This window comes from Ischnura elegans, chromosome 6, assembly GCF_921293095.1.
Source record: "Ischnura elegans chromosome 6, ioIscEleg1.1, whole genome shotgun sequence".
In the NCBI taxonomy this organism is placed as follows: domain Eukaryota; kingdom Metazoa; phylum Arthropoda; class Insecta; order Odonata; family Coenagrionidae; genus Ischnura; species Ischnura elegans.
In genome coordinates, this window is record NC_060251.1 from 100432604 (window position 1) to 100457688 (window position 25085).

The window sequence follows — 25085 nt, forward strand, 5'->3', positions numbered from 1 at the left end:
GTTGTTCGGTCATTCCCATTCCGGGATTGATATTTCGCCTCCGACTGGGAAGATTTCTCTCAAATGCCAGGGCACTGTAAGACCTGAATGGTTTCACTTACAGGAGCCAGAAGCGTGATTTGCATACAAGCTGTACTTTCGGGTCTCTCGTTTCGTGTCCCCATGTTTTCCTACTTCGTGTAATTAAAAAAAAAAAATTTTTTTTGATTTCCGATTTGTAAATATACATTAACCAGATAGTTTCGTATCTTGGCTCGTCGTCAAAATTTTACTTTGTGGTCACTACGGTGGTATCACGAATAATCGTGACCCCGCGGAAAGTCATTTAAAAATAAGCCGTGCCTCACAATCCATTTAAAAATGCCGGATCCTACCACCGTTCCGCCCACCGGGACCCCTCCCAATGTGTCCGGGTTTTTGTATGCCGTAGAGGTATTTTCGGGGGAAGACGAGGAGATAGCCGTTGAGGAATTTTTGACAACTCTTGAAACCGCGGCCACTTTGGGCCAATGGAGTCCTAACCATAGAGTAATGGTATTAAAATTACGGATCAAGGGCAAGGCAAGGCTTTTTGTGAATACGCTCGCGCCCGAAGTAGGAAGTAATTGGGAGGCCTTGAAAAACGCGCTAAGGGAAAGATTCTCCGCACGAGAAAACGCAGGGGCTAGGTTGAGGAAATTGTTAGATTGCCGACAGGGTCGCGAAACGGTGAGAGAATACGCGGAGCGAATCCGAGCTCTGGGCGAAGCCCCGCAAGATTCAGTGACCGACCCAGAGGAACGCCGATGGCGGGCCAAAGTGCGGGAGGAGACGATGTTACAACAATTTTTACAGGGGCTGAGGGAAGGGATCCGGAGATTCGTGTTAATACGGGAGCCGTCCACTTTTCAAGAGGCAGTGCGCCTCGCGAAAATGGAGGAACAAAATGACGAGCAAGGCAGAAATAGACTATGTTTAGTGGCCGGTCCCACCACGCCATCGGGTGACCGCGATAGCCACCCCCCATCACCGCCGCCCTTCTCACCCGCGCCATCACAGCCAATGTGCTACCAGTGTCGACAATACGGGCACTTCGGAAGAGATTGCGTAATAAACCCCATGCGCTGCTTTAATTGCAACGAGATGGGGCATGTGAGGCGCGAGTGTCGAGCAAATAGATTTTCCACTCGGAACTATGCACTGCCTCGGGCGGGAAGCCCTCCTCCCCCCGTCCGATCGCGAGCCCCTCCCCCCAATGCTAACCTTACGGGAGGGACGAAGACGGCGTTCAACCCACGAAGAAACGCTCCGGCGGAGAGAGGACGACGCCCCACCCACCCAAACGGACTTCCCTCCGGGCACCAGTCCCGCCGCGCGGAGGGAACTCGGCGATGGTGAAAGGAAAGCGGGAGAGATTGGCGCCGTCAACCCGCCGAGCAGACACAACGGGTTATGCCGTGTCCGTCGAGGTGGGAGGCAGCCGCGCCACCCTTCTCATCGACACGGGAGCCACGCTGTCCCTCATCAGAGAAGAAGTCCCCCGCCCCAACCACCCCCTTCACCCCCCCTTGACACAACTATGCGGAGTCACTGGCCATCACCTAGCAATAACGGGGACGGTGACTCTCCCTGTGAGGTTAGGAAAAGGCACGTTTTTCCATGAATTTCAGGTAGTGGGGTCGGACTTGAGATTACCCGCCGACGGCATTTTAGGATTGGATCTCCTTCGGACAATGGAAGCGAGTCTAAATCTAAAAACAGAAGTGTTGAGAGTGGGTAATGAAGACTTCCCTTTGGAAGCGGTTGTCTTTGGCCAGGACACGGGGGTTGTAGCGCGGGAGGAAGAGAGAGGGAGGCGAGAGAAAGGGGAAAATCCTCAGATGGTTAGACTAAAAGAGCGCACGCGGATTTCCCCGCGCAGTGAGGTGGTCACTATGGGAATCCTCGGGAAGAACGGAGGGCAGGGCGAGCAGACATTATTAATGGAACCGGTCGAAGTTCCTATCCATGGGATCATGGTCGGAAGAGGAATTGTGCGCCGATTGGAGGGAAATCAAATCCCGGTGAAATTAATTAATGTCTCGAATGAGGAATTGGAAATTCCCGTAAATATGGTGGTGGGAACCATTACGCGGGAATTTAAAATTCCGGAGGCCGCTCATAAGGGGATTATTCGGAGGGAGAATAGCCTTCCCGAGGAATTAGAGATTAAGTGTTTGCAACTACCAGGGGAGGAAGGAAAGAGGTTGCGGGAAGTATTGTTGGAGTATAGCGACATTTTTCACAGGGAAGGGAAGCCGCTGGGTAAAACGTCGCGAGTACGCCACGAAATCCACACCGGAAACCATGCCCCCATATTTCGACGACCGTATCGGGTTCCACAGGCGCAGCGGGAGACAATGCGCACCCACATCACAGACATGCTCGCACAAGGAATTATTCAGGATTCTACATCCCCCTGGAGTGCGCCGGTGGTGCTAGTCGCGAAAAAATCGGAGAACGGTGAGGAGAAACTCCGTTTTTGCACAGACTTTCGCGCACTCAATCAGATTACCCGGAGAGACGAATACCCCTTGCCAAATATACAAGAGACGCTGGACCAACTAGGAGGAGCGAAATATTTTTCCACGCTAGATATGGCCAGTGGTTATTGGCAAATAGAAGTTGAGCCAAGAGATAGGGAAAAAACTGCTTTCTCGACCCCCGAGGGGCATTATGAATATCTCAGGATGCCCTTCGGGCTGGCCAATAGTCCAAGCACCTTCCAAAGACTGATGGATTCCGTCTTATCAGGGCTTAAAGGAAGCAAGTGTCTCGTATACCTTGATGATATATTTGTTCATGGTCGAGACACAGGGGAGCATTTGGCTAACCTAAGGGAAGTGTTTGAGCGATTGCGGGCCTCGGGTCTGGCATTACAGCCCGCCAAATGCAAATTTTTGGAAAATTCGGTGAAATATTTGGGGCATATTATTTCATCGAAGGGAGTGGAGCCAGATCCCAATAAAATTAGGGCAATCAGTAATTTTCCCCCTCCCCATAACCTACGGACACTCAGAGGATTTTTGGGCTTAGTTGGATATTACCGCCGATTTATTCCGAAGTTCGCCCAAATAGCTAAACCTCTGACGGAACTCACTAAGAAGGGTGTGAAATTTGAATGGACTCAGAAAGCCGTTGCCTCTTTCGCAACATTGAGAGACTTTTTATGTAATGAGCCGGTACTTCGGTACCCAGATTTCAAGAAACCTTTCATACTATACACGGATGCTTCCGGGGAAGCCTTGGGGCCGTCTTAGCCCAGAAGGATGCCAGTGGGGAGTACGTAGTCGCTTACGCTAGCCGGCAATTAAATAAAGCGGAGCGTAATTACAGCGCTACAGAGAGGGAATGCCTGGGGGTAGTATGGGCGGTAAGGTATATGAGGTGTTACGTGTACGGGAGGGCCTTTACAGTTGTTACGGATCATAGGCCTTTGAAATAGTTATTTTCGCTAAAAGATTCATCGTCACGGTTGACTCGGTGGTCTCTTCTCCTAAGCGAATATGATTTCGAAATACAACATCGGCCCGGGAAAATACACCAAAATGCCGACGTTTTGTCTCGTAACCCGGTGGCGGTTATTCAAACACCTTTCGAGCCTGTGTGGGATAGACAATTAATACGAGACGAGCAGGCAAGGGATCAATGGTGTGGGAAGGTGATGGAACAAATGGAGAAATCCGGGGGAAAAAGTGATTTCTATACCGATCAAGAGGGGATCTTGTATCGGAAGGGGAAAAAGGGCGAAGAGCAGTTGGTTGCTCCCAAGAGCATGCGGGAGAGGGTGCTTAGAGCGTTTCATGACTCGCCGTGGGCGGGCCATATGGGAATAAAACGCACCCTGGGGACCATTGGGGCCAAATTTTGGTGGCCAAAGATGATAAGTGATGTGATCACCCATTGCACGCATTGCCATTCGTGTCAATTGCGTAAAGACCCGCAGAAACAAAACAGGGCGCCATTACAGTCTTTACCGGAAGTGACTGGCCCCCTGCAGAGGGCAGCAATGGACATCGTGGGACCACTACCAAGGACAGATAGAGGGAACCGATACATCCTTACCTTCCAGGACGCCTTTACCAAGTACCCGGAAGCGATAGCCATTCCCGATCAGAAAGCGGAAACGGTAGCTAAGGTATTTGTGGAGTCGATCATTACTCGTCACGGCGTCCCGCGACAATTGTTGACGGACCGCGGGGCAAACTTCACCTCCCAGCTCATGAGAGAAGTATGTAAGCTCTTAGGGATAAAGAAGTTACAAACAACAGCTTACCATCCCTCCGGAAATGGGCTGATCGAGCGAAGCCATAGGACGTTAATGAACATTTTGTCACACTTTGTGGACAAATATCAACGAAGTTGGGATGATTGGGTACAGTTCGCCATGCTGGCCTATAGGAGCTCCCCCCACTCCGTTACCCGAGAAACCCCCTACTTCCTCATGCACGGACGGCATATTGAATTACCGTTCGACGATATTACTTCGCCAGCCTCCATTAACTACGCTACGGACAGTAATTACGCAGCCGAACTCCAAGCGCGGTTGAAACTCTCTTTTCAAGCCGTCGCAGAAAGAATACGAGCCGGACAAAAGACACAGGCAAAAGAGTATAATAAACGTGCTACGTATCGTGCTACGTGTAAGTATCGTTCCAACAGGGGGACTGGGTGTTCGTGCGAAAAGGCGCTACACGGCCAGGGACAACTAGAAAGTTAGATAAACATTGGGAAGGGCCATATGAAATCTTAGAGCAAACCAGTCCGGTGAACTATAGAATTAAAAGTGTACAAGGGTATAAAGGCAATCAAATAGTGCATGTGAATCGTTTAAAACAGTGCAAAATAAGTGATGCCCCTCGTGCCCCCGCTTCCCCTCCCGTACCAGCCGAAGAAAAAGTGAAAGGACGACGACGGAGGAGGCAAGAGCCCTCCCCTCCCCTCCCGCCATATTGTGTCGTCCCAGGTGTCGAGTGGGACACGGGTCCCCCTTCAAGACCTCCCCCTCCCTCACTACCCACCCTCTCTCCCCCGCCACATCGGTACCCCCCTCCGCAGCCGAGGACCGGTCGAGCTGACGAGGGAAGTGTAAACAAAGAGGGGTGACGAAACGCGGGATGGCCGCGCGGAACTAATGGTGAAAGATTTTCGGTTGTTTTAGTGTGGGATTTAAACGATTTTCAAGTGGATGGTGATTCATTTGCAACTCCAATTCGTTTTTTTTTGCTGCTTTTATTTTTATTTTTTCTTCCCAAGTTATACATACAACAGACATGAGGATTAGGACAATATAATAGTTAAAAAAAAAATGATGCTGGCTTCGGCCGGTCATCACACAATTTGGAATGAGGACGCCCGTTGCATAGAAATGGTGACGACGTTCCGTTTTCTCATAGTAATAACCTGCCTCCCAGCTCCTATTGTAAAATCTCAGCGACTTTTAGCTCCCCAAGCATACGCTCCTGTGTCCCGCCACATATTGACCCATGCCTTACTAATTTATGTCTTTCTTTTAAAAAGAAAATTACAACACACCGAAGGACAAGAAAGATGGCTCTTTGGTGGATTCTGATGACAATGCTCTGCTACACGACTAACGGGGAAACTAGGAACACGACGGAATTCGTGGGAAGAGGGGTAGCGTTCCTTGAGGAGGGCAGCTTCTTGTTAGCAGGGGAATGCTGGGCCTTTGCATTCGATGTAGACATCGAACATTATTTACAAACGACGAACCACTTGATGACGGAAGTTCAGCACGTCTTAAGCGAAGGACAAAAGGTGGGTACACCAAGCGGTGGTAATCGGACCGCGCTGACGGAAGACTTCCAACAGATAATTCAGAAAATCATTGAAACGGAGGGAAAGCAACTAGAAACGGAAGTCTCCAACATTTTACTGAGTCTGTGGAGTTTTGAAAAAACTCTACAGAGGGAAAAGAGGGGATTAATCAATATCGGAGGTGAAGCATTAAAATTTCTGTTTGGAACCCTCACGGAAGAGGACCTGACCTCAATAGAAAAAGAAATAGTGACAGTAAGGACCGCCACCCAAAAGAGTGTACACCTGATAAAGTTGCAGGCGACTATTATCAATTCAACGTATGCTCTGGCTAGAAGGAACGAACTAGTCGTCGCGCGGATTAGTAACGTTACTTCACGGTTGGCGGCCGAACTAGCCCTTATGAATTTAGAATTAGGCGAAGGCCTCCGTGTCTTATCTCATAGGATATCCATAACCCTATCCATTTCCGCAGGACTACGGCGATTAGAGACCGTATTAATGGAATTGAAAACAGAAATAAACTCTTTTGCGCAAGCGTGGGAGGGGACAATACACAATCGCCTGAGCCCATACTTCATTCCCCCCTTTCAATTACTAGAAGCTTTAAAACAAGTTCAAACTAGGTTGTCCCCAGGCATTCGCTTTCCTTTCTCCCTCACGCCTGCGGACATTTATTCATACTATGCGACGGCTCGAGTCACGTACGCCGTCCTCAATCAAAAGATAAGAGTAGTTGCTGAGATCCCGCTACAATCACGGAATCAGCTGTTCAAGTTATATCGAGTGGTGGCTTTACCGGTTAAAATACCTAATGTAAACGCATCTTTAACTATCACTCCCGAAGCCCCTTTCTTGGCAGTTTCTGAAAATCACCTCCGACATATGTTATTAGATGAACATGACATTAACAGTTGCACGTCCGGGCCGATGACGATCTGCCCGCCGAGACGGCAAGTGACCGAGTTCCCGTATACTAACTGCTTATACGCCATTTTTATGGGAGCTGACAAAACGGTACAATGTGACACAAGACTAATCCCCCACCCCAGAGCATTGTTCCACAGAACCAAGTCCACCAACCGTTGGGTATACAGCGTCCCGCGGAGGAGCCGCTTCCTCCAGAGATGCCCCGAGAGCGAGGAGGCCTTAAACGTCACAGAAGACTTCCTCAGCGACACCGGGGTGGTGGACCTGCGACCCGGATGTTCCGGCTACAGCGAGGGACAGGTGCTGACCCCCTTCTTCCACCGGAGCTTGGCCCTCACCACCCGACGGAGGGATATCTACATGCCGGAGATGAAGGACATCTTGCAAGGCCCACTACATCACTATATCAACAATCCATCGGCAGAGAAACAACGGAGGCTGGAGAACCTCGTCCAACAGTCTCGTCGCATCTTCGGGAGCCAGGGAGGTATTCCGGTGGAGCACGTACACGAGATGCTCCAAGAAGCGGAGGCCCTAGAAGAAACGTCATGGGTACCATCTGTGCCCACCATCTCCTATCTTGGCCTGATCCTTACTATAGGGGCCGCCATATGCGCAACGGGGGTCGCGATCTTTCGCCGGTTCCGGAAGCGGTCGATTCAACCCCCACCTACACCATCGGCACCGGAGGAGATGGAGATGCTACGAGCTCCGCAGTAAAAAAAAAAAAAATTGTTTTTTTTCTTTTCTCTCTTGTACAAAAACTTTACAAGCATTGTATTATAAGAATAAAGAGGAAATGGCGGTTAACTGGAGGGTGGCACACACACGAGAAGCATTAAAAAAAAACGGATTAAAATGTGAGCAGTCTCGTCATAGAGACTGCTCAATTTAGAGACAGCGGGGAGTGGTGTGATGACCGGAAATTTGAGCGCAAGGTATTTGCGGCAAATTCGGTTACGAAAGTGTTTACTCCCTCGCTAACAGGTGACTAGGCGCGCAAGGCGAGGCGGAAGTAGAGGACGACTCGAGGCCAAGAAAGTGAAAGGCTAAATACGACACACAAAAATACTCTTAGAGAGGACGGGAAGATGCAACGCCATGGAGTTGTCGTAACAAACACTCCACTTCCTAGAGCCCCATATAGTCCTATAGGTCAACTGGGGGGGGATATGACCTAGGGGGCCAAGATTTTGAATATAAAAACCCTCAAAATCTGAAGGAAGTCAGTTGGTGTTGGGGAGTGACAACCGGGGTGTGTACCACGAGCGGTCGTCAGGTGGCCCAGCAGAGATCTCCCGTCTTCTCCGTGCCGTGTTAAGCTACACTGTCGGCAAACAGTACTTTCCTGCTCACCCGCGGACATCCTAGGGAAGAGCGAGAATAGCCCCTCGAGAGTCACAGCCTTGCCGAGCGCCCGACTTCTATCCGCCTCGCCGCGACCTTCACCTGTTTAAAGCCGTACGCTTCTCGGGAGACCCAAAGGTAAAGGGCCTTTTCCTATTTATAAAAACTACAGCTTGAATCAATTCATTGCTTACGGCACCCAAAGGCAAGGACCCACACGGCGAAGCCGAGTTCGATCCCCGTCGCACAAAAGAGCACGGGGCGGACGCTACACCGTAGCCCCCTGCTCATGAAATTGAACCCAATGAACCAGTTCGGTGGGGGCCAGATTTGCGCGAAGATGAGCGAAATATGTGAGAAAACTCTGGAAAAATACATTTTTCAATAAAAAGATTCCAACAAGAAGTTTGTATTTTTTTTCGTAGAACACGATCCTGCAATAAAAAATATGGGTTTCTATTTAAGAAATGGAAGTTACCCCCTCTTTGACCTTGAAAATCGACTTCAAGGTCATTTTCAAAGTCACCATCGTATGTCCCCCTCTAAACCCTATAACTTTTGTCTGAAACATTTTTTCTCATTTTGCTTAGATTTCGAGATATTCGGGGTGGGAACTTAAAATGGGACACCCTGTATAACAATTGAAGCATGATCAACCGCGTCAATGGTTACGAATATTTGACGTGATAAAATTCATTAATTTTTATTTTTCACTTTAAAACATTTAAAAAGGTTATTTAAAGAAATGAAGCACATTTCGTTCTCATGATAATATTAATATATGCTCTACTTCATTGACATAATACCAGTGATGCAAGGTAAAAAAGTAAAAATATCTGAATTTTTGAATTACTGCTAACGATTATATATTCAGTAATTTTTGCCTGTAACCGATACTTTTTTAAAAAGTAATTTTTACTTATAATCTTCTCCAAAGCTCAAGCAAGCAATAGTTACATTTTCGTGATCACGAAAGGGAAAGTTTGAATTCCAGACACACTTACAGAAAGGCACTTCTTGCTACATTAACTTCATCCACAGGTGTAAATGTTTGGTGTAACACATTCATTTCTGTCTAAAGAGCCTAAATATAACCTTTTAGCCATTATTTTATCCAATGGTATATCAAAAAATGTAAATGCTGGTTTGCATGTCAGAACTTCGTGTTTGAGAAAATATTTGCACAGACTGCATTACGTACAAAAGCAAAATTACAAGTAACTGCACTCCTAATGTAATGTAATCCTACTGATGACTTTTTCTAAGAGTAATTGTAAATTTAATAGATAACAAATTTTTCCTCGTAATCGCAATTGAGCTCTATTGAATTTTTTCCTTACTATTTCCATCACTGCTGATAACCCGAAGCCTGATAAGTTGGAGACTCGGAGGCTGCGCGCTAGGCTTAGATTTCTTGAACAATTGAGAATGGATATCTTTAAGAGCGACACAGAGAACATAATATTAGAGTCACACTATATTTCCAGGTCCGATAGAAGCGATAAATTAAGAGAGATGTTTTGCCGAACGGATAGATATGGGAATTCGTTTTCCCCCCATAAAGGACTTTAATAAACGGTAATCCCAACCTCGTTAGATCACTTCATTTTTTTTAGTGGTAAACGGCTGGTGTCCTAACACCCCCTGCCACACGCCTTTTAGGAGGCTTGCGGGGCACTATGTAGATGTAGATGAACCCACATACCATGGGATTGTCTCGCAATGGGGTGTTTGCATAAAAATTTTTTGCGCTTAAATATTTCTTCATCGTGTAGTGGAAAGGAAGTAGATGAAGAAAATATAGGTTTTAATGCAGTAAAATGGAGAAATATATTATTAAATGAATAATAAAATCGCTAAAATGCCAAGTAAATCAGCGGGAGAAGATACGGTTGGTGACGTCACTTGCCGTATGAGGCCTCATTGCGACTGGGAAAATTGTCGAAAACATGGCATTAGAGGTAAATTTTTATAAAGGAAATACAAATAATCTACCAGAAGTAGATGTATTTATGGTGGCGGAGTATTTGAAGGAAAATGAGTGCTTCAGCATTCCGGAAGTTAGAGGAACGAAGGCACTTTGGTAAGTTAGCTGATGATTTCATCTCCATAGAACAATGAAAGGTATGGGAAGCTGCCTTTTTATAGTCGCCCTATCAGGCCAATAGATCAATTCCTTCAATGTGTGTGCCAGGATTGGCACAGCTCTGTTAAAAATTTTACATGCATGGCCACATGATATGCAAAATTGATCCGCGATCCTTTCAAAAGAATCATTTACCTTGATTTTCATGAGAGTAAATACATTGTCTCTCTGGCCAAGTTTAGTGTATTTCATTATCAAAGACATTGCATGAGGAAACCACTCATCTGGCACGCCAATATACATTTTGGATTTCCTATTTACACAAGAGAGAATTGCATCAGGGTCCTGAAATTCATGAGCAGACTCATCACTCTCACATGAGCATGGCTCATATTCACTCACACTGCCATTTTCCACACCCTCAGTTGTTGTGACAGACTCCAATTCCTCTTCATCCACAGCCCCACCTATTCTCTTCAGTGGAGATGTCGACACATCTCTCTGTAACTTGATGGGTGATGTGGCAATGTTAAGTACTTCCTTTTTTGTCATATTGCAATTAATACCCTTACTCCTGTGAGAAAGAGAAGTTTGGACACTAGCATCACTAAATGTCTTAGTAAGAGTCAATGGCTCATAGTTGGATGCAGCATTTCCACCCTCATGAGCTTCAGAGCAGTCTAGTTCTATGTCCACTGACTCCTCATCCAAGTCATGACTGGTTATATGGGGAGGGATATGTTTATCAACCTAAAAGAAAAGCATATATTTTATGAGTTGCATAATTCAGGCAATAATTTGCAAGTAACTGACATACGTTTAACGAGACCCTTATCTCCATAGTACCAAGTTGATTTTTTTTTTAATTTGAGTACCTGAGCAGCACCAAACTCTTCACTTCAAATTTTCAATAATCACTTGAGCTTATATGAAAATATTCAAACTCCTACTGGGCATATAAGTATAGAATTAAATATATGACTAACAACATTTTATTTCACTTTCAAGCTTATTATTTTGCCCATTTTATTTCAGATATGATGGGGTTAGAATCCAAGTATAGTCAATAGTTAGAAGCCAAGAGTATGGATGCCACATTTTAATATGAAGTATTTTTCAGAAATATTAACTGCTCTGTTGTTATTAGGCTTCAATGTTGCACAGGGGCGGATCCAGGATTTTGTTCAGGGGGGGCACAAGGATACCTCGTCATACAAAACGAACGAAATGATAATGGGACCGTATTAAAAATCTAGCACATTTTTAAGGGTCTGGGGGGGGCACGTGCCCCTGTGCCCCCCCCCCCCCCCCCTGGATCCGCCTATGATGTGGCAGCATATCATATATTAGTCAGTCTATACCTGTAGAACACATTTATGTCTCTGTAACTGTTTCTATTTAGTGATTATCATTTATTTTATTCATTAATTAAAATATTAATTTATTTAAAGGGCAAATATAAACAATACAGTCTACACTTAAAGTAGGTACCTATAAGGAGTTCCCATAATAAGACTGTAATATTCATCAATTCACATTGAGGCTACAAATATCTTTAGAACCAGCCTAGGGAGGGCAGCATATGTATAACTTACACTCAGTGCGTCTTCTATTAATCTCTGCTGAGTCCTCTTCATGGGTAATTTTCAGGTGGTTGACGTAAATGCTCTCTGCCGATCTTCCAGGCAGCCAAATACGTGGGGAAAAGCACATTTTTTCAATAGCTTATGACCTCCTACCATTTTTCACCTCATGAAATTTTCCATGTCGTCCTCCATCTATGAAAAAAAGCATTAGGTATATATTTTTAACTGTACATACCAAAATCATAGCTCAAACAGTTTACTTATGATCTACTAGATGCTTCTTCCAAGGTTTTCTTCGTCAACAATTTACATCCTTTGAATTGCAGTTTTTTGGAAGCATCTATTTTCCATTTCATTACGTTGGCTATTTTGTACGATTAATGGATTCATTCAGCAGATGTTAAAGGCTCTTCATCATGAATAATTTACGTGTCATATACATACATTAGCATCTATTCAATAAGCGTCAGTAATAAATATTAAAATACCTTAAAATGGTCCTCGCAGCAATAAAGGGTTGATTTCAGAGAGACATTGAAGTCCCTTCTTGCAGCTCTAAACCATTTCTTCCTCCGTTCTTCTTCCTTCGGAACCGCGAAAAGCACTTTGCTAGGGTTCCTGCTGCTTGTATTTGTACACTCTGGTACAAAACACCATTTATATGCCGACATTGCGCACAGTTTATCTCTGACTTTCGTTCAAGAGAGCGCGTAACCATTAACTCCAGCATAACCGTACGGCAAGTACTCGAAGTTAAGGGCACGTGACGTCACAGGCGGCCATGTTCATTTTTCTTGTTTTCGCGGACGTTCAAACCGGGTAATTTTTTACGCAGCCAGAAATGGCCAAAATTGCCCTAAATTTAAGTTTAAATAGCATTTCCGTATCTAGGATGAAGTGAAGTTTCCGCATATATCGCTAAAAAAATCCATGCAAACACCCCATTGCGGGGACTCTATATTGGCACCTAGACTCACCTTTCATCCCACCTTTCAAATTTACCCATTAAGGATCTGCTGGGCTTTAGCAAGGACAACGGTCTCAATGGGCGATAATTAATTAATGGGTGGTGGCTCATTAAATGTACCCTTAGTTCTAAGCATTGCATAAAAAAAACAATTTCTCACGCAAGCTCTTGCGGTTATTGATTGATCGGTCTTGACCGATCGCGATCTTTTGTGTCATCGAGATCACTTCGACGAATGCAACAATCTTCCAGACCATTCTCGACCGAAGTCCTTCCTCGTTCATTCGCGACCGAAGTCGGTAGACGGTCACTCGCGACCGATTCATATCGTGATATTTAAATCGGTCTTGAGCGATCATACAGCTTCATAGGTCATCATAGACATCGGTCGCGAATGATATCGGTCGTGATTGGCATCGGTAACTATTGACATAGATAGGGACCGACATCGGTCGTAATTGACATAAGTAGTCACCGACGATTGGTCGTTCGCGATTGAATCATTCATGTGAATGGTAAACGGTGATCGACATCATTGAAAGGACCAACTCCGCACATAACTACTTGTCACTATGCAGTGGCGCAGCGAGGGGGGGGGGATAAAACCCCCCCAGAGCTCAGAGAAATTTTTAAGTTTAATCCATTTTACTTAATTAGACTGCTATTACTAATAGAATAGCGTGAGGCTTAATAAAATATCCCTTTGAAAGCCGCAAAACTCACCATTTTGAACCATTCACATTATAATTCCGCAATTTACTAATCTCGCACCTACCGCTTATCCTGGTGGGTATACCAAACCTCCACACACCCCGGTATTAGTAGCGCCTAAACCTCCCCCAGCCTTAATTCCTGACTGCGCCCCTGTCACTATGCACCGATTTAAGGATTCCCTCTCCAGTGATTGTTAGCAGATCGATCTGCAAAAGAGAAAGGAAAAGAATATCATCCATTAAACGTCATTGTTTGGTCGAGTATGTGGCGAGATCGTTCTTTTCTGAACCCACATCGCTGAATTCCCGAAATTCCTCGGCATCAGAGGCCTCAGGAGAGGAATCAATCGCGTAACCAATGGAAGCATGACCTATCACGTCCATGGTAACGAAAATTTGATGCGATAAAAAGCGTCAAATTCTCCTTTATCACAACAAGAACGCTAGTTCTTCAATATTTTTACGAAGAGCATGGGTCAATTCGAGGAATAAAGTTTCCTAGATTCGTTTGCGACACAAACCTACTGGTTTTCGGTATATTTTAGTATTTCAGAGTGATTTATGCCATGAAAGAGGGAAAATATTTGCCATCAATGATATTCTTCTTACTAATGTAACTTTTGGTTAAACACTAGCTCTGGAAATTGGCGAAGAGGGTAATCTCCCTATCGAACAATAACACCCAAATGGAATAAAGGCCTTTGAAATGTTTATTCAAATGTATTCTAATTGAGTGATTTGTTCCATAAATAATGTTCTGGGATCTGAAGAAGAACCAAATAGTGATAACACAAGTTCATCACGTAGAGGGAGGTTAGGATTCAAAATGACTTTTAGCTGTCCATCTAGGCTGGTATATAAATTTTATATCTGCGTTAGTACCTTATGAAAAAAATGCAGAAAGTCAACAAAGGAATTGAATAAGAAAAGAATGAATCAGTTGAATCTGAACATGAAATTGAATTTAAATGGACCATAATAGGATTTTTTGTTATTTAATAGACTGATAGATAGATTTAATTTTTAATAGGACATTTTAGAATATAATTTATTTGACATTTAATCTATGAGTTAATTATTAAAATTCTGTTCACTTACATTTATAGGATGACTTTAATACGAAAACTCGGGTTCCTTATTGCTGCGGGTTAAGATTTTGGTAGCAGGCAGGAAGTCTGATATATTCTCGGAAAATCCGGAAGTTTGCATAAAGCCCTGCCGACGGATTATTGATACATAATTAAATTCAAATGCGAAAATAATGCCAGGCAAACTTCTTAACGAAACTCTCCGAGCAAAGACGATCCTAATAAAACAGTTATTTTCCAACCCCGAATTTTCAGGAGCGATGCGAGCTCTCTATTACGCGCCACCCCTTCTTACGCAAAGGGGGAAAGAATGACGAAATGCGATATTTCCCGAAGCTCATCTCTCCGCTGGCAGGCAGATGTCAAGCACACGTGCCATCGTGTATGGGGGAATATGAAGCGGGTCCTAAGCCATTATTGGGTTGTCATTACTGGCTTCCAAAGTCTCCGCCGATCCGCACGCACTGCATAAATAACGCTGCAACAGATACGGGATATCTTCTTTGGAGGAAGATATCCAATTCCATCGGCTGATGTCATTCTCGGCTTAAAACTTCGTTCCTTCAATCCAGTTCATGGCGTAGATCAGGTTTTCAAGCTGACTCGATCGAGGATTAACCGATGAAACACAAGATGAAATTTGCTTTCGTAATCCACCATCATTTTTTTACTGAAACGCTGTCTATCACGAACTCACCATACAGCCGTGGATTTCGGTTAATCGGGCCACCGTATATAGGGACAGTCTCTTATTGCTGCATCTACATCTATGTAAGACCCCGAAAGTCGCCTCAATAGGATTATGGTAGGGGCACAGAGTAAGGATAGACAGAGGGGACATTAGGTGGCTGTACCATCGGTTTCTCTGTAATGAAAAATACGCACGGCAGACATATTGAAGATAAGTAAAATTATGCTGCCAATTCAAACCACATAGTGCTAATGACCATCCACCATCCATTACCCTCCATCAGTTACCATCCACCGAAACCCGGAGGTATAAAATTTAAATTAGCTCAATTATGTCTTTACTACTAAAGGTAGAGCAAGGAACCAAATTGCACGGTCTCGCATTAAAATTGGAAGGAAAAACAAAGTGATAATGATGTACTTTCATTAGTCGACAAATTCAGTATATTTATTCTCCATGACTTCATAAAGATGTTTCTAGAGTTACCTGGCGACAAGATGTTTCCCACCTTAACATATTCCCTACCCTGTGGCAGGGGAGTTGGTACACCATCCGTAAACAGAAGAAAAGAGAAGGAGATGAGGGGACTAACTCCCACCTAGTTTTATTTATAAGTCCTTCGCCTTCCTTCATTTCATTCCTTTGTCCTTCCTTCATACCAATCTGTTAGGAAAATATTCGCCTTAATCTATCGTGAATACATCTGCGTGCTACCCCGCCAGCCTTTCTCCTTTGGCTCCCCTTTTTTATGGTCTTGTGGCAAAGCTTTTCTTCTCTGATTTCCTTTGGTTACCCTTTTTTTTAAACAGTAGCAAACCGAGAAACATTCAGTTAAGAAGTGAAATAATGCCTTTGTGGGCAGGAACATAAAATGAGAAACTATCGCCGCATTTTAGCGAAGTAAAAATGCCTGTATGGGGAAAAAATACACACCAATCACTGTAAGAATCATAAAATTCAAAATTACGAGCGTAATATTGAAGGTCAACTCTAAAATATAAAATCGGTAATGTTTACAGAATTCACATAAAAAATCATGAAGCACACTACTCCAGGGGCGCATCTAGGAATTAAGTCTGGGGGGGTTTTGGTGCAACTAACGACGGGGTGTGTGGGGTGTGGTATACCCACCAGGATAAGCGGAAGGTACGAGATTAATATATTGCGGAATTTTATAGATAAATTGCTCAAAATGGTGAGGATAACGGCTTTCTGAGGGATATGTTATTAATCCTTACAATATTCTATTTTTAAAATCAATCAAATTAAGTAATATGGGTTGAACTTAAAAATTTCTCTGAGCTCTGGGGGAGGTTTTAACCCCCAAAACCCCCCGTTGCTGCGCCACTGCACTACTCTAGGGTGAGCCTTTCTTGTTAGTTTTACTCTTATTCCCAATGTTTATGTCGTGAAATGTTCTATGCATATCAATGTGCTCAAATAATCAGATCAAATTTTAAAACTTTAAGGTCACTCTGGATCCTTAAAACAAATCGCAATTAACTTGTTTATAAGTACAAAGAAACACCATTTATTGGAGTAAAATTAAAATGTATGAATATAATTAGGAGAGTTAACCGAAATTTGTGTACATATTGATTTGATCTATCAAATTCATCGCCTTTCAATGCTATTCCTCGCAATTACAAGCACTATGATGCAAAATATTGGAAAAAAGTGGATCACATGGGTACATCCCCGCGCCGCGGATTTTTGAAAATCGATTGAATAAGCGACCGAAAGTGGCAACAGAATCAGCCTTCCATGAGATTGAATTTGGCCTCCTCTATGCAGTCCCCTTGATTAGAAAATTAATTCAGAACTATTTTCTAAAAGGCAAGGCACCCAAGTGTCAACATCAGATCGCATTCACACCAAAGCTTGTCAGAGTATGAGATTTTAGGATTTAGATGGTTTTTCTCCAGCGCCAAAGGGGCCTTAGTTTTCGAGATACTATCGACGGAAGCACTAGCAAAACGGGCGGGCTCTTCCTCACCCTTCGTTGATCCAAGCAACGGAAGATAAATCTCCGGATGAGGCTATATTGCCATTAAATTGCGGTACTTTTTACATCGCGGTTTGTAAAAGTCTGGGAATTCTCATAGAACCTTAGACGGCAATATCTTATAGAACTATGGCCCATTGGACGCTAGAAAAAAATCAATTAACTCTTAAATCCCATATTATGTCACAGTGTGGTGTGTTGAGTGGGATCTGGTGTTGGCGTAAAAATTCAGTTTTTCAAATACAAATTCTGAAATATATACCTATTACGGACAACCCATTTTTGTTGCTGCCATTCGATAACTACCATTCTCAGAGGTAATTTTGAAATTTCCATGAAAATGACACATATTTTATTTCTCGGACTTTCGAATCGCTCATATGATCACTCAATAGAATCACTTCAACAATATTCTTATGCATGCCTGTTATTCATAGTTAAGCTTTTGAAAGCTATGGTTAAAGCTAATGTATTAAGATCAAATCATACTAATAATAAATCACATTAAACAAAGAATGCTCATTAATAATAATAATTAGCAATATTCGAGAAATATATTTTTAGTTAATAGTATGCGAATACAGTTGTCAGTGCAAAAATCACTGTGTAAATAGGTCATAGAGATAATACAAATTTGGCTTTGATTTTTGTATTTAGCCATATTATATAATTAATAGGAGCTATATCAAATTATAACATATCAATCTAATACCAAGCAAGATTATGTCTATTCAAAATATACTGAAATTAACTTGCATGTCGACAGAATTTGAGCCTTGAATACAAGAGCTTGCTAGATTCTAGAAAATACATGTAACGTCACTTTCATCTTTCGTTTCGCATTAAAGGATCATTGAAAGAGACTATATTTTTGCTTTAACTCGTGCTCTAATGGACAGAATATGATTCATCACTGAACGCTACGTCAGTCGTTCCAAGCACCTCTCCATAAGTCGGAATTCAACCATCGTAGCGCAATCTATTGTTCCCCGAATAAGCTTATTACGCATCAAGGTCGACATACGTATTCATCTCTCTTGCCATGAAGACTCTCTCATGCCTTCTGATCCCGTTCTTTCCCATTAGCCAGCAATGACATTGATTTAAACCCACCAAATCCCCATTCTGAAGCCTTTTAGGCCTTGTATTTTGAAGTGCTCATTGCCCTTGAACACTGAAGTACCACATTCTGCAAGGACTTCATTACCTTACTCATTGTCTGCGCATCTATTCTGGGTTAACTTCTTTGCCATTAGTACTACTCATTCCTAAGCCCTTTCGAAGATTCTTCTTTTACGTATTAATTGCTCCGGAGTTGTGGAATACTATTTATTTCTTTTCATTCCAAGAGCAGCAGTTTTTTTTTCGATTTCAAAGCCTGCTTCACTCTTAGCGAAAAAACTGTTGAAATTTCAACAGTTAATTGTTACCACTGTTAAAACTAACAGTAAGTGTGAACACTAACAATAACTGTTAAAACTAACAATAACTGTTAACTCTAACTGTAACTCTAACAGTTAACTCTAACTGTTAACTCCTACAGTTATTGATGAATTCAGTAGTTACTGTTGGATTCAACAGTGGTCCCAATTACTGTAGAAATTTCAACGGTTTTTTCGCTAAGGGTAAATACCGATTTTAGAAAATAATCAAGACCCTCATTATTGTAATATTCAGTCTTTATAGTCACAGACAATCGAGGTTGAAATTGTAATAAAAGCCACTAAAAATGGATATATTTTCCATTTATCGCCAGATATTTTGCTGGTCTAGCTACAGGAGCGAAAAAGACTAAGTTGAACATTATGGCGTGGTATTATTTTAAGTTTTGACCAAAGGCAGCCATTTGAATTATGCCCATAATTGATCATTACATTAATGATATTGATCACATGTTCTACAAGCAAGGATTTTTTCACTCCTATTGGCAACATCTAGAAATTCATTTTATTTTCCACTCCCTATTTAAGCTAAAGTACTTTTTCAGTTCAGTATTCTTCCTGCTCTCATCAGCTCTCAAATGCATTTTCGCTGTAATTATCATAACAATATTCCTTTGAAGGCAAAATAATTTCCTCGATGTAGGTATTAAAGATAATTCTACTGAGACTTCTTCCTTAAAAAAAGTAAAACCTATTCCATCTACCAAAATAACTTCTCTAGAAAGAGGGACTGACAAATTTGCTCCGCATTTTCATCAATCATAGGGCTCTAAGAGCAAGGAGTAATATCATTTAGGATTCTGCTTGACACTCATGAAATGAACAAATAAATAATTCCTTGTGCGTCCTTTCTCCTCACGATAAAAATTCTCACGTTCCTTGAGAATACTTAAGTAAAATCTTTTCTTTTATAGACCAACCAACTTCACATCTCTACGGTAATAAAAGTAATCACAAAGGTATGAAGGCATTTGTAGTATGAATAACTACTATTTCAGTTATTATAACTTCTCATTAGCCTATACACTGTGTAATATTCCAGTGCTTTATGCTTATCTTCAAGCATTATTGATATAGCTAACTATTTTAAGACTGAAGAGAGATATTTTTACAGAGATAGATGGTATAATAGATTATATTTACTAAAATTGACTTATATTGACTTATTATAAGTATTGAGTTTTCCGTGCACTTCTCGAACTGTACAATCTTTTGCCAGAACTAAGGTGGATATATAAATTTCGGGAAGCCGTAAGCGTCATCCATTCCCAATCTTCGAATAAAGTTGCAATTTTCTGGCGAGATAATACAAGATTATGTGCAATATAAACCCCTCTGTTTCTGCCTCCGATATGTTCCCGTTAAAAATTATTAATTTTTCAAAATATTTTCAATTTCAATTTGTGTTTTTCATTTTCATAAATTAGGGAAGTATTACTGATATCACAGAAAAACGCACATCTGCACCCAGTAAGTAATTAGTGTTGCATTTTTAGTAGAGATCATTAGGCCTGCTCCTACTCCTTAAAATATAGCCCTTGCTACACGTCCCTATTGACATTGACTCGTTGGGGGTAATTTCTCCCGAATCGTCTTACAAAAAATTAGATTCATTCATATAAATTACTATATAGGTAAATTATTCTTTCATCATAAAAAAGGCCAGCAGGAAATGAATTGGCAAAAAACACAAATTATGTTCACCGATGACCTGTTTTGAAGGAAAAAAACAGACACTGTGTCTAAAATCCTCTATATTCCCGATCTCAATTCGAGTGAAAACGTTTAGGATCGTCAAAATACGAATTGAAGATTTCTTTTAATTATTTTTTATTTTAAAAAAAGCCGCGAAATCAATCATTGAATGGTAAACACTTTTCATTCGAATAACCCTTAAGTCATTTAAAAATAACTAATTACCCAAAATTTCAGAGCCAACAGCGAATTGTAATGGTAAACGTAAAATTAGTGTCATAAATCACCTGCTATAAACTGTGAATTGGAAAGAACCACGAGCCCGATCTAGAATTTTAAATTTGATTTCCAAATATATCAGCGAGATTGAATTGATAATGTTTTTGAATTATTACATATAATTTAATAATGAGTGAAATGAAAATAATATATTGTTTATTCATCAATGCTATCTCAATGATTAAACATGAAAATAACTTTAAATTTCTGGATTTTACTCGCGCTTATTCCCGTTTCACAATCTAAAAAATTTGATTTATCACAATAATTTTATGCTCAATACCAGATTTTGCTGTTAAATAGCCTGGCATTCAACTTGAAAATAATCTAATGCCTTTGTAAATACTTCAATGCCGCGGAGCTTTCTTTGCATTGTGGCGCAAGAAAAAATATCTGTATTAGGAAATATATACACAAATCACTCCAATAATCATTAAATACTAGAGCAAATGAAAAATACGACAATAATAATGATAATTTTTATTGCTTCCTAAAATGTAAAAACAATATTCACAAATAAATCACAGACTTCATATCCAAGGGAAGCCTTAGGTAGCCTCTAAGAAATATCTGTGTTGAGGCTGCCTTCCCAGAAATAGGGTGGTTTCCTACTATTTTTTAATTGCCTAAATCGAAAGATTATTATATTATTATGGAGTAAGCATTTCACGCTCTTGGATTTATGAATAAAGATATCTATTTTTCGCGATTAAACGAAAAAAAAACTTCAAGCGCGCGAAAACGCGACGGCTACGTAGGAATGATGGGAAAAGTCCGTTTGACGTATTTCTGGTTCCAGCTGTCGGCGTGTGAGGTGACTTTGGGGCGAGGCTTGAGCGCTGATACGACGCAGGCTGCTAGCAGGTAGCAGAGTACCCTGCTAGTAGGTAGCGCTTGGCTTAAATAAGGATTATTATTACCCTATCAAACGAAGGAAAATTTCCGAACTTAGGTAATTTTAATGGGTATTATTAAGAGATGTTTCCCTGAGCTCTGTGTCTCATGCATGCATTGGTAATCTCAGACGATATAAAAGTCCTATCTACCCGTATATAAACTAGATCCTTGTGACGTCACGTGGAGTGGCATCTCATGGGCGCCAATCTGGCCTTTTTCAAATGAGGTTAAAATTGACCATTGCCATTCGTCCAAACTGGGATTTCTAAAACCAAATAATTTGTATATTATGAATACACTCATGGTGGGTAAGGAATCGTAATCAATGCATTTCGTTTTCTTTGATGAAGGAAACTACCCTATTATAGATGTTTTTATAGAATAATCTAAACAAGTTATGTTAAATAAAAACTTTTGGGCTATCTCTCCGCGTTAATTTTTGGTTGGCGCCAACGTTACCCGAACGATGCCGGTCGCGGTCTCAAGCAAATCCCTCAGAAAAACAGATCGACCGCAAATAGGCCAGCATTGGTCGGGAAACGTTGGGGCCGCCCAAAAATTGACGCAGCGACATGGCCAAAAAGTTTTTATTTAACATGACGAGTACCCGCGAAAATTTTAACGAACAATTAATGCAAACAAGTATAATTATAAGTAATAATTATAACTTTTAAAATGTATGTAGAAAACTTTTTTAAAAAAACCTATGTATGTAGTGCCGATACATCGTGTTGTACACATATTGTGATATAATCAGCTGTCACAAGTTTTAATAAGTGTGTGTTCTCTTTGGTGTATCATTGGTGCGACCCGAGAACTATAATTGAGTGAGTTGTGACTGCTTTTATCCTTTTGTACCGAGCTGAATCAGTTTTTTTACATATTGGCCGAAAACAAAATAGCAGCGTTAAATTCTTCACGCTTTAATTTAATTATTACAAGCCAATTACAAGTTTAATCTTGGATCTCCTCTGAGCGATGATATGTGCAAGATGTCGTGACTCTCTCCCTTCGGACGGTGACTTCGTGGTTTGCAGCTCCTGCGCTGGTAACATTCTTTACGAATGCGCCGGCGTCAAGGAGTCTACATACAGATGCATGTCAAAAAAAACAAAGGAGGCTTGGAGATGTGTGACATGCCGTCAGAAGAAGGTATCCGCAGCAGAATCAGATAATACGGAACCGGAAGGAAAAACTAGACTTACGGCAACTGCAGAAGCATTTACGGAACCGAAGACAGTTGAAGTTGTCACCAAAGCTGACATTGATCACATCAAGAACAGTCTGTCTCTCATCACCAACAAGTATGAGGACTTTGTAAGTACTATATTCGACCTTAAGTCATCTGTAAATGACCTTAACAAAGTGATCAGTGTGTTGCAGGAACAGCTGCAACAAAAAGACGTTTTGGTGAACGATCTTCAGATTAAGGTTCATCAGCTTGAACAACTGCAGCTAATCAAGCAAATAGAAATTATTGGTGTTCAAACTGAGGACACAGAGAATATTGATTCATTAGAGTCTAAGGTAATTGATGTAGTCGGGGATGTGGGAGTCAAACTTAATAAAAGTGACATTTCCGACATTCACATTGTTCCAAAATTTAAAAGTAAGCCAAGCAAAATTGTTATGGAACTCACCAAGGGTTCTCTGAAGCATGCCATTTTACGTAATAGATCTAAGCTGAACAGTGTCGAAAATAGAAAAAAGTACGATAACTCGAAGGTGTACATTAATGAAAGCCTCACAACCTTTTTTCGAAAACTGTTATGGGAAGCTAAAACTAAGGCTCAGGAACTAAATTACAGATACGTATGGCATAAAAATGGTAAAATACTAATTAGGAAGGGAGAGCAAAGTCAAATAATAAAGGTCCTGAGTGAAAAAGACCTAGCTAAGCTATCTTAGTGTTAAGTGTTTTGGCCTGTCATCCAGTTAAAATATTCTCAATAGCCAGGACTCTTGATAACGGATCTTTTTTCTATTACATTGGTTATAAGTAGGTTTTTTTTGATAATTGTTTCAGATAAATTTTCTGATATCAGCAATACTTTATAAATCTAACAGGTTATCTGTTTTCTTCATTCGTATTACTTTGTGTGACTGGAATCAGAAAATATGGACCCATTAAGTGCATTGTGTCATAACATCAACTATAAGTCACAATCTTTCTTTTATTAGTGTGTGTTTAAATGAAACAAAAATGGATCAATTCCAGTTCCTTAAAAAACAAACAATTAAATGTTATGAGTATGACTCTCTCTCTCATCCAGATATCATGAATAGGACTAGAAAAAAACTGCTTATGCATCTTAATATAAGATCACTGAAAAAAAACTGGGATGCTTTTCTTGTGTACATTAGTGGTCTAAAAAAATTAAAACCATATGGTTTCATCCTTACTGAAGTAAATATACATCAAGATGAAGCTGCCTTCTATAAAATTGAAGGATATCAATCACATGTCCTTTTAAGGGACTCCAAAAGGGGTGGTGGCATCATTATTTATCTCAGAGATGATATTAGTGCGGTGAGACAATACAGAGAAACGGAAAGCTTTGAACTGATTCAACTGAATACGACTATTGATGACTATCATCTTAGAATTATAAGTATCTATAGACCACCTAATCTAAGTAAAAATAGATTCTTAGAGGAACTAGAGTATTTAATCTCGGAAAACTGCTCTGGTGACACTATTGTAATAGGAGATATTAACATTGATATAAAAGATAAAGAAAACATTTCCTCCATTAAATATAATGATGTTTTAGCAAGTTTTGGGTTTATGTCAGTCATAAATACATTTACTCGGGAAGAAATTAAACAAGGGCGTGTCTCCCAAAGTTGTATATATCATATTTTTTATAATGGTAAAATAGAAGATGTTGAAGGTATAGTAGTCAAAGTGAAAATATCTGATCACTACTTGGTTGGTATTGGGATAAATCAATATAATGAGAATGTTAACTCTAGATGTGCAGTTACCTCTAATGAGTATCTTACGGATGGTAAGAAGGTAAAGTCCTTGATTGGGAAACAAAATTGGAATTATCTTCTCAAAAAACACTGTGATGTAAATAACTTACACAATGAGTTGTGTGAAATATTTAGGAAGATATATGAAGAATCTCAAGTTAAAGCAAAGAGTTTTTGTAGAAAACCAGGTAACAAATGGGTTACAAAAGAGATTACTGAATTATGTCAGCAAAGAGATAAAGCATTTAGAAGATGGAAAAATCATCAAAACAGAATTGAGCTTAAACAGGCATACAAAACATTAAGAAATAAAGTGAACAAAGAAATTAGAAATTCAAAATTGGAGTACCATTATGACATGTGTGTTAATGCTAAGGATAGCAGGGGAGTCTGGAATGTAATAAACCAAATAAATGGAAATTACAATAGAAAGAACCAAGATGAATTAATGCTAAAGCTATTTTGCAAGGATAAGGATATAGGTCAAATTTGTGATTCTTTTGCTTCTCATTTTACAGAGGGTATTGAAAGTATTAAACTGAATTGTAATGACAAGCTTGAAACTACTCAAGCACAAAATTCTC

At 41.0% G+C, this 25085-nt stretch overlaps 1 protein-coding gene across 1 annotated transcript; it reads left to right on the forward strand.

Moving 5' to 3' along the window:
- Positions 1 to 1370: 1370 nt before the first annotated feature.
- Positions 1371 to 5124, forward strand: LOC124161427 (UBA domain-containing protein Mud1-like). The gene is made up of 2 exons (XM_046537743.1): positions 1371 to 1862; positions 4858 to 5124. Exons 1-2 carry the CDS (start codon positions 1371 to 1373, stop codon positions 5122 to 5124), a joined length of 759 nt encoding a protein of 252 aa, XP_046393699.1.
- The last annotated feature ends 19961 nt before the right edge of the window (positions 5125 to 25085 follow it).

Excerpts from the sequence above, each read along its gene's own strand:
- LOC124161427 (XM_046537743.1), top strand. The coding sequence starts at position 1,371 with ATGGTGAAAGGAAAGCGGGAGAGATTGGCGCCGTCAACCCGCCGAGCA. Across the intron at positions 1,863-4,857 it reads AAGGGGAAAATCCTCAGATG|TGCAAAATAAGTGATGCCCC; the intron begins GTTAGACTAAAA and ends CGTTTAAAACAG.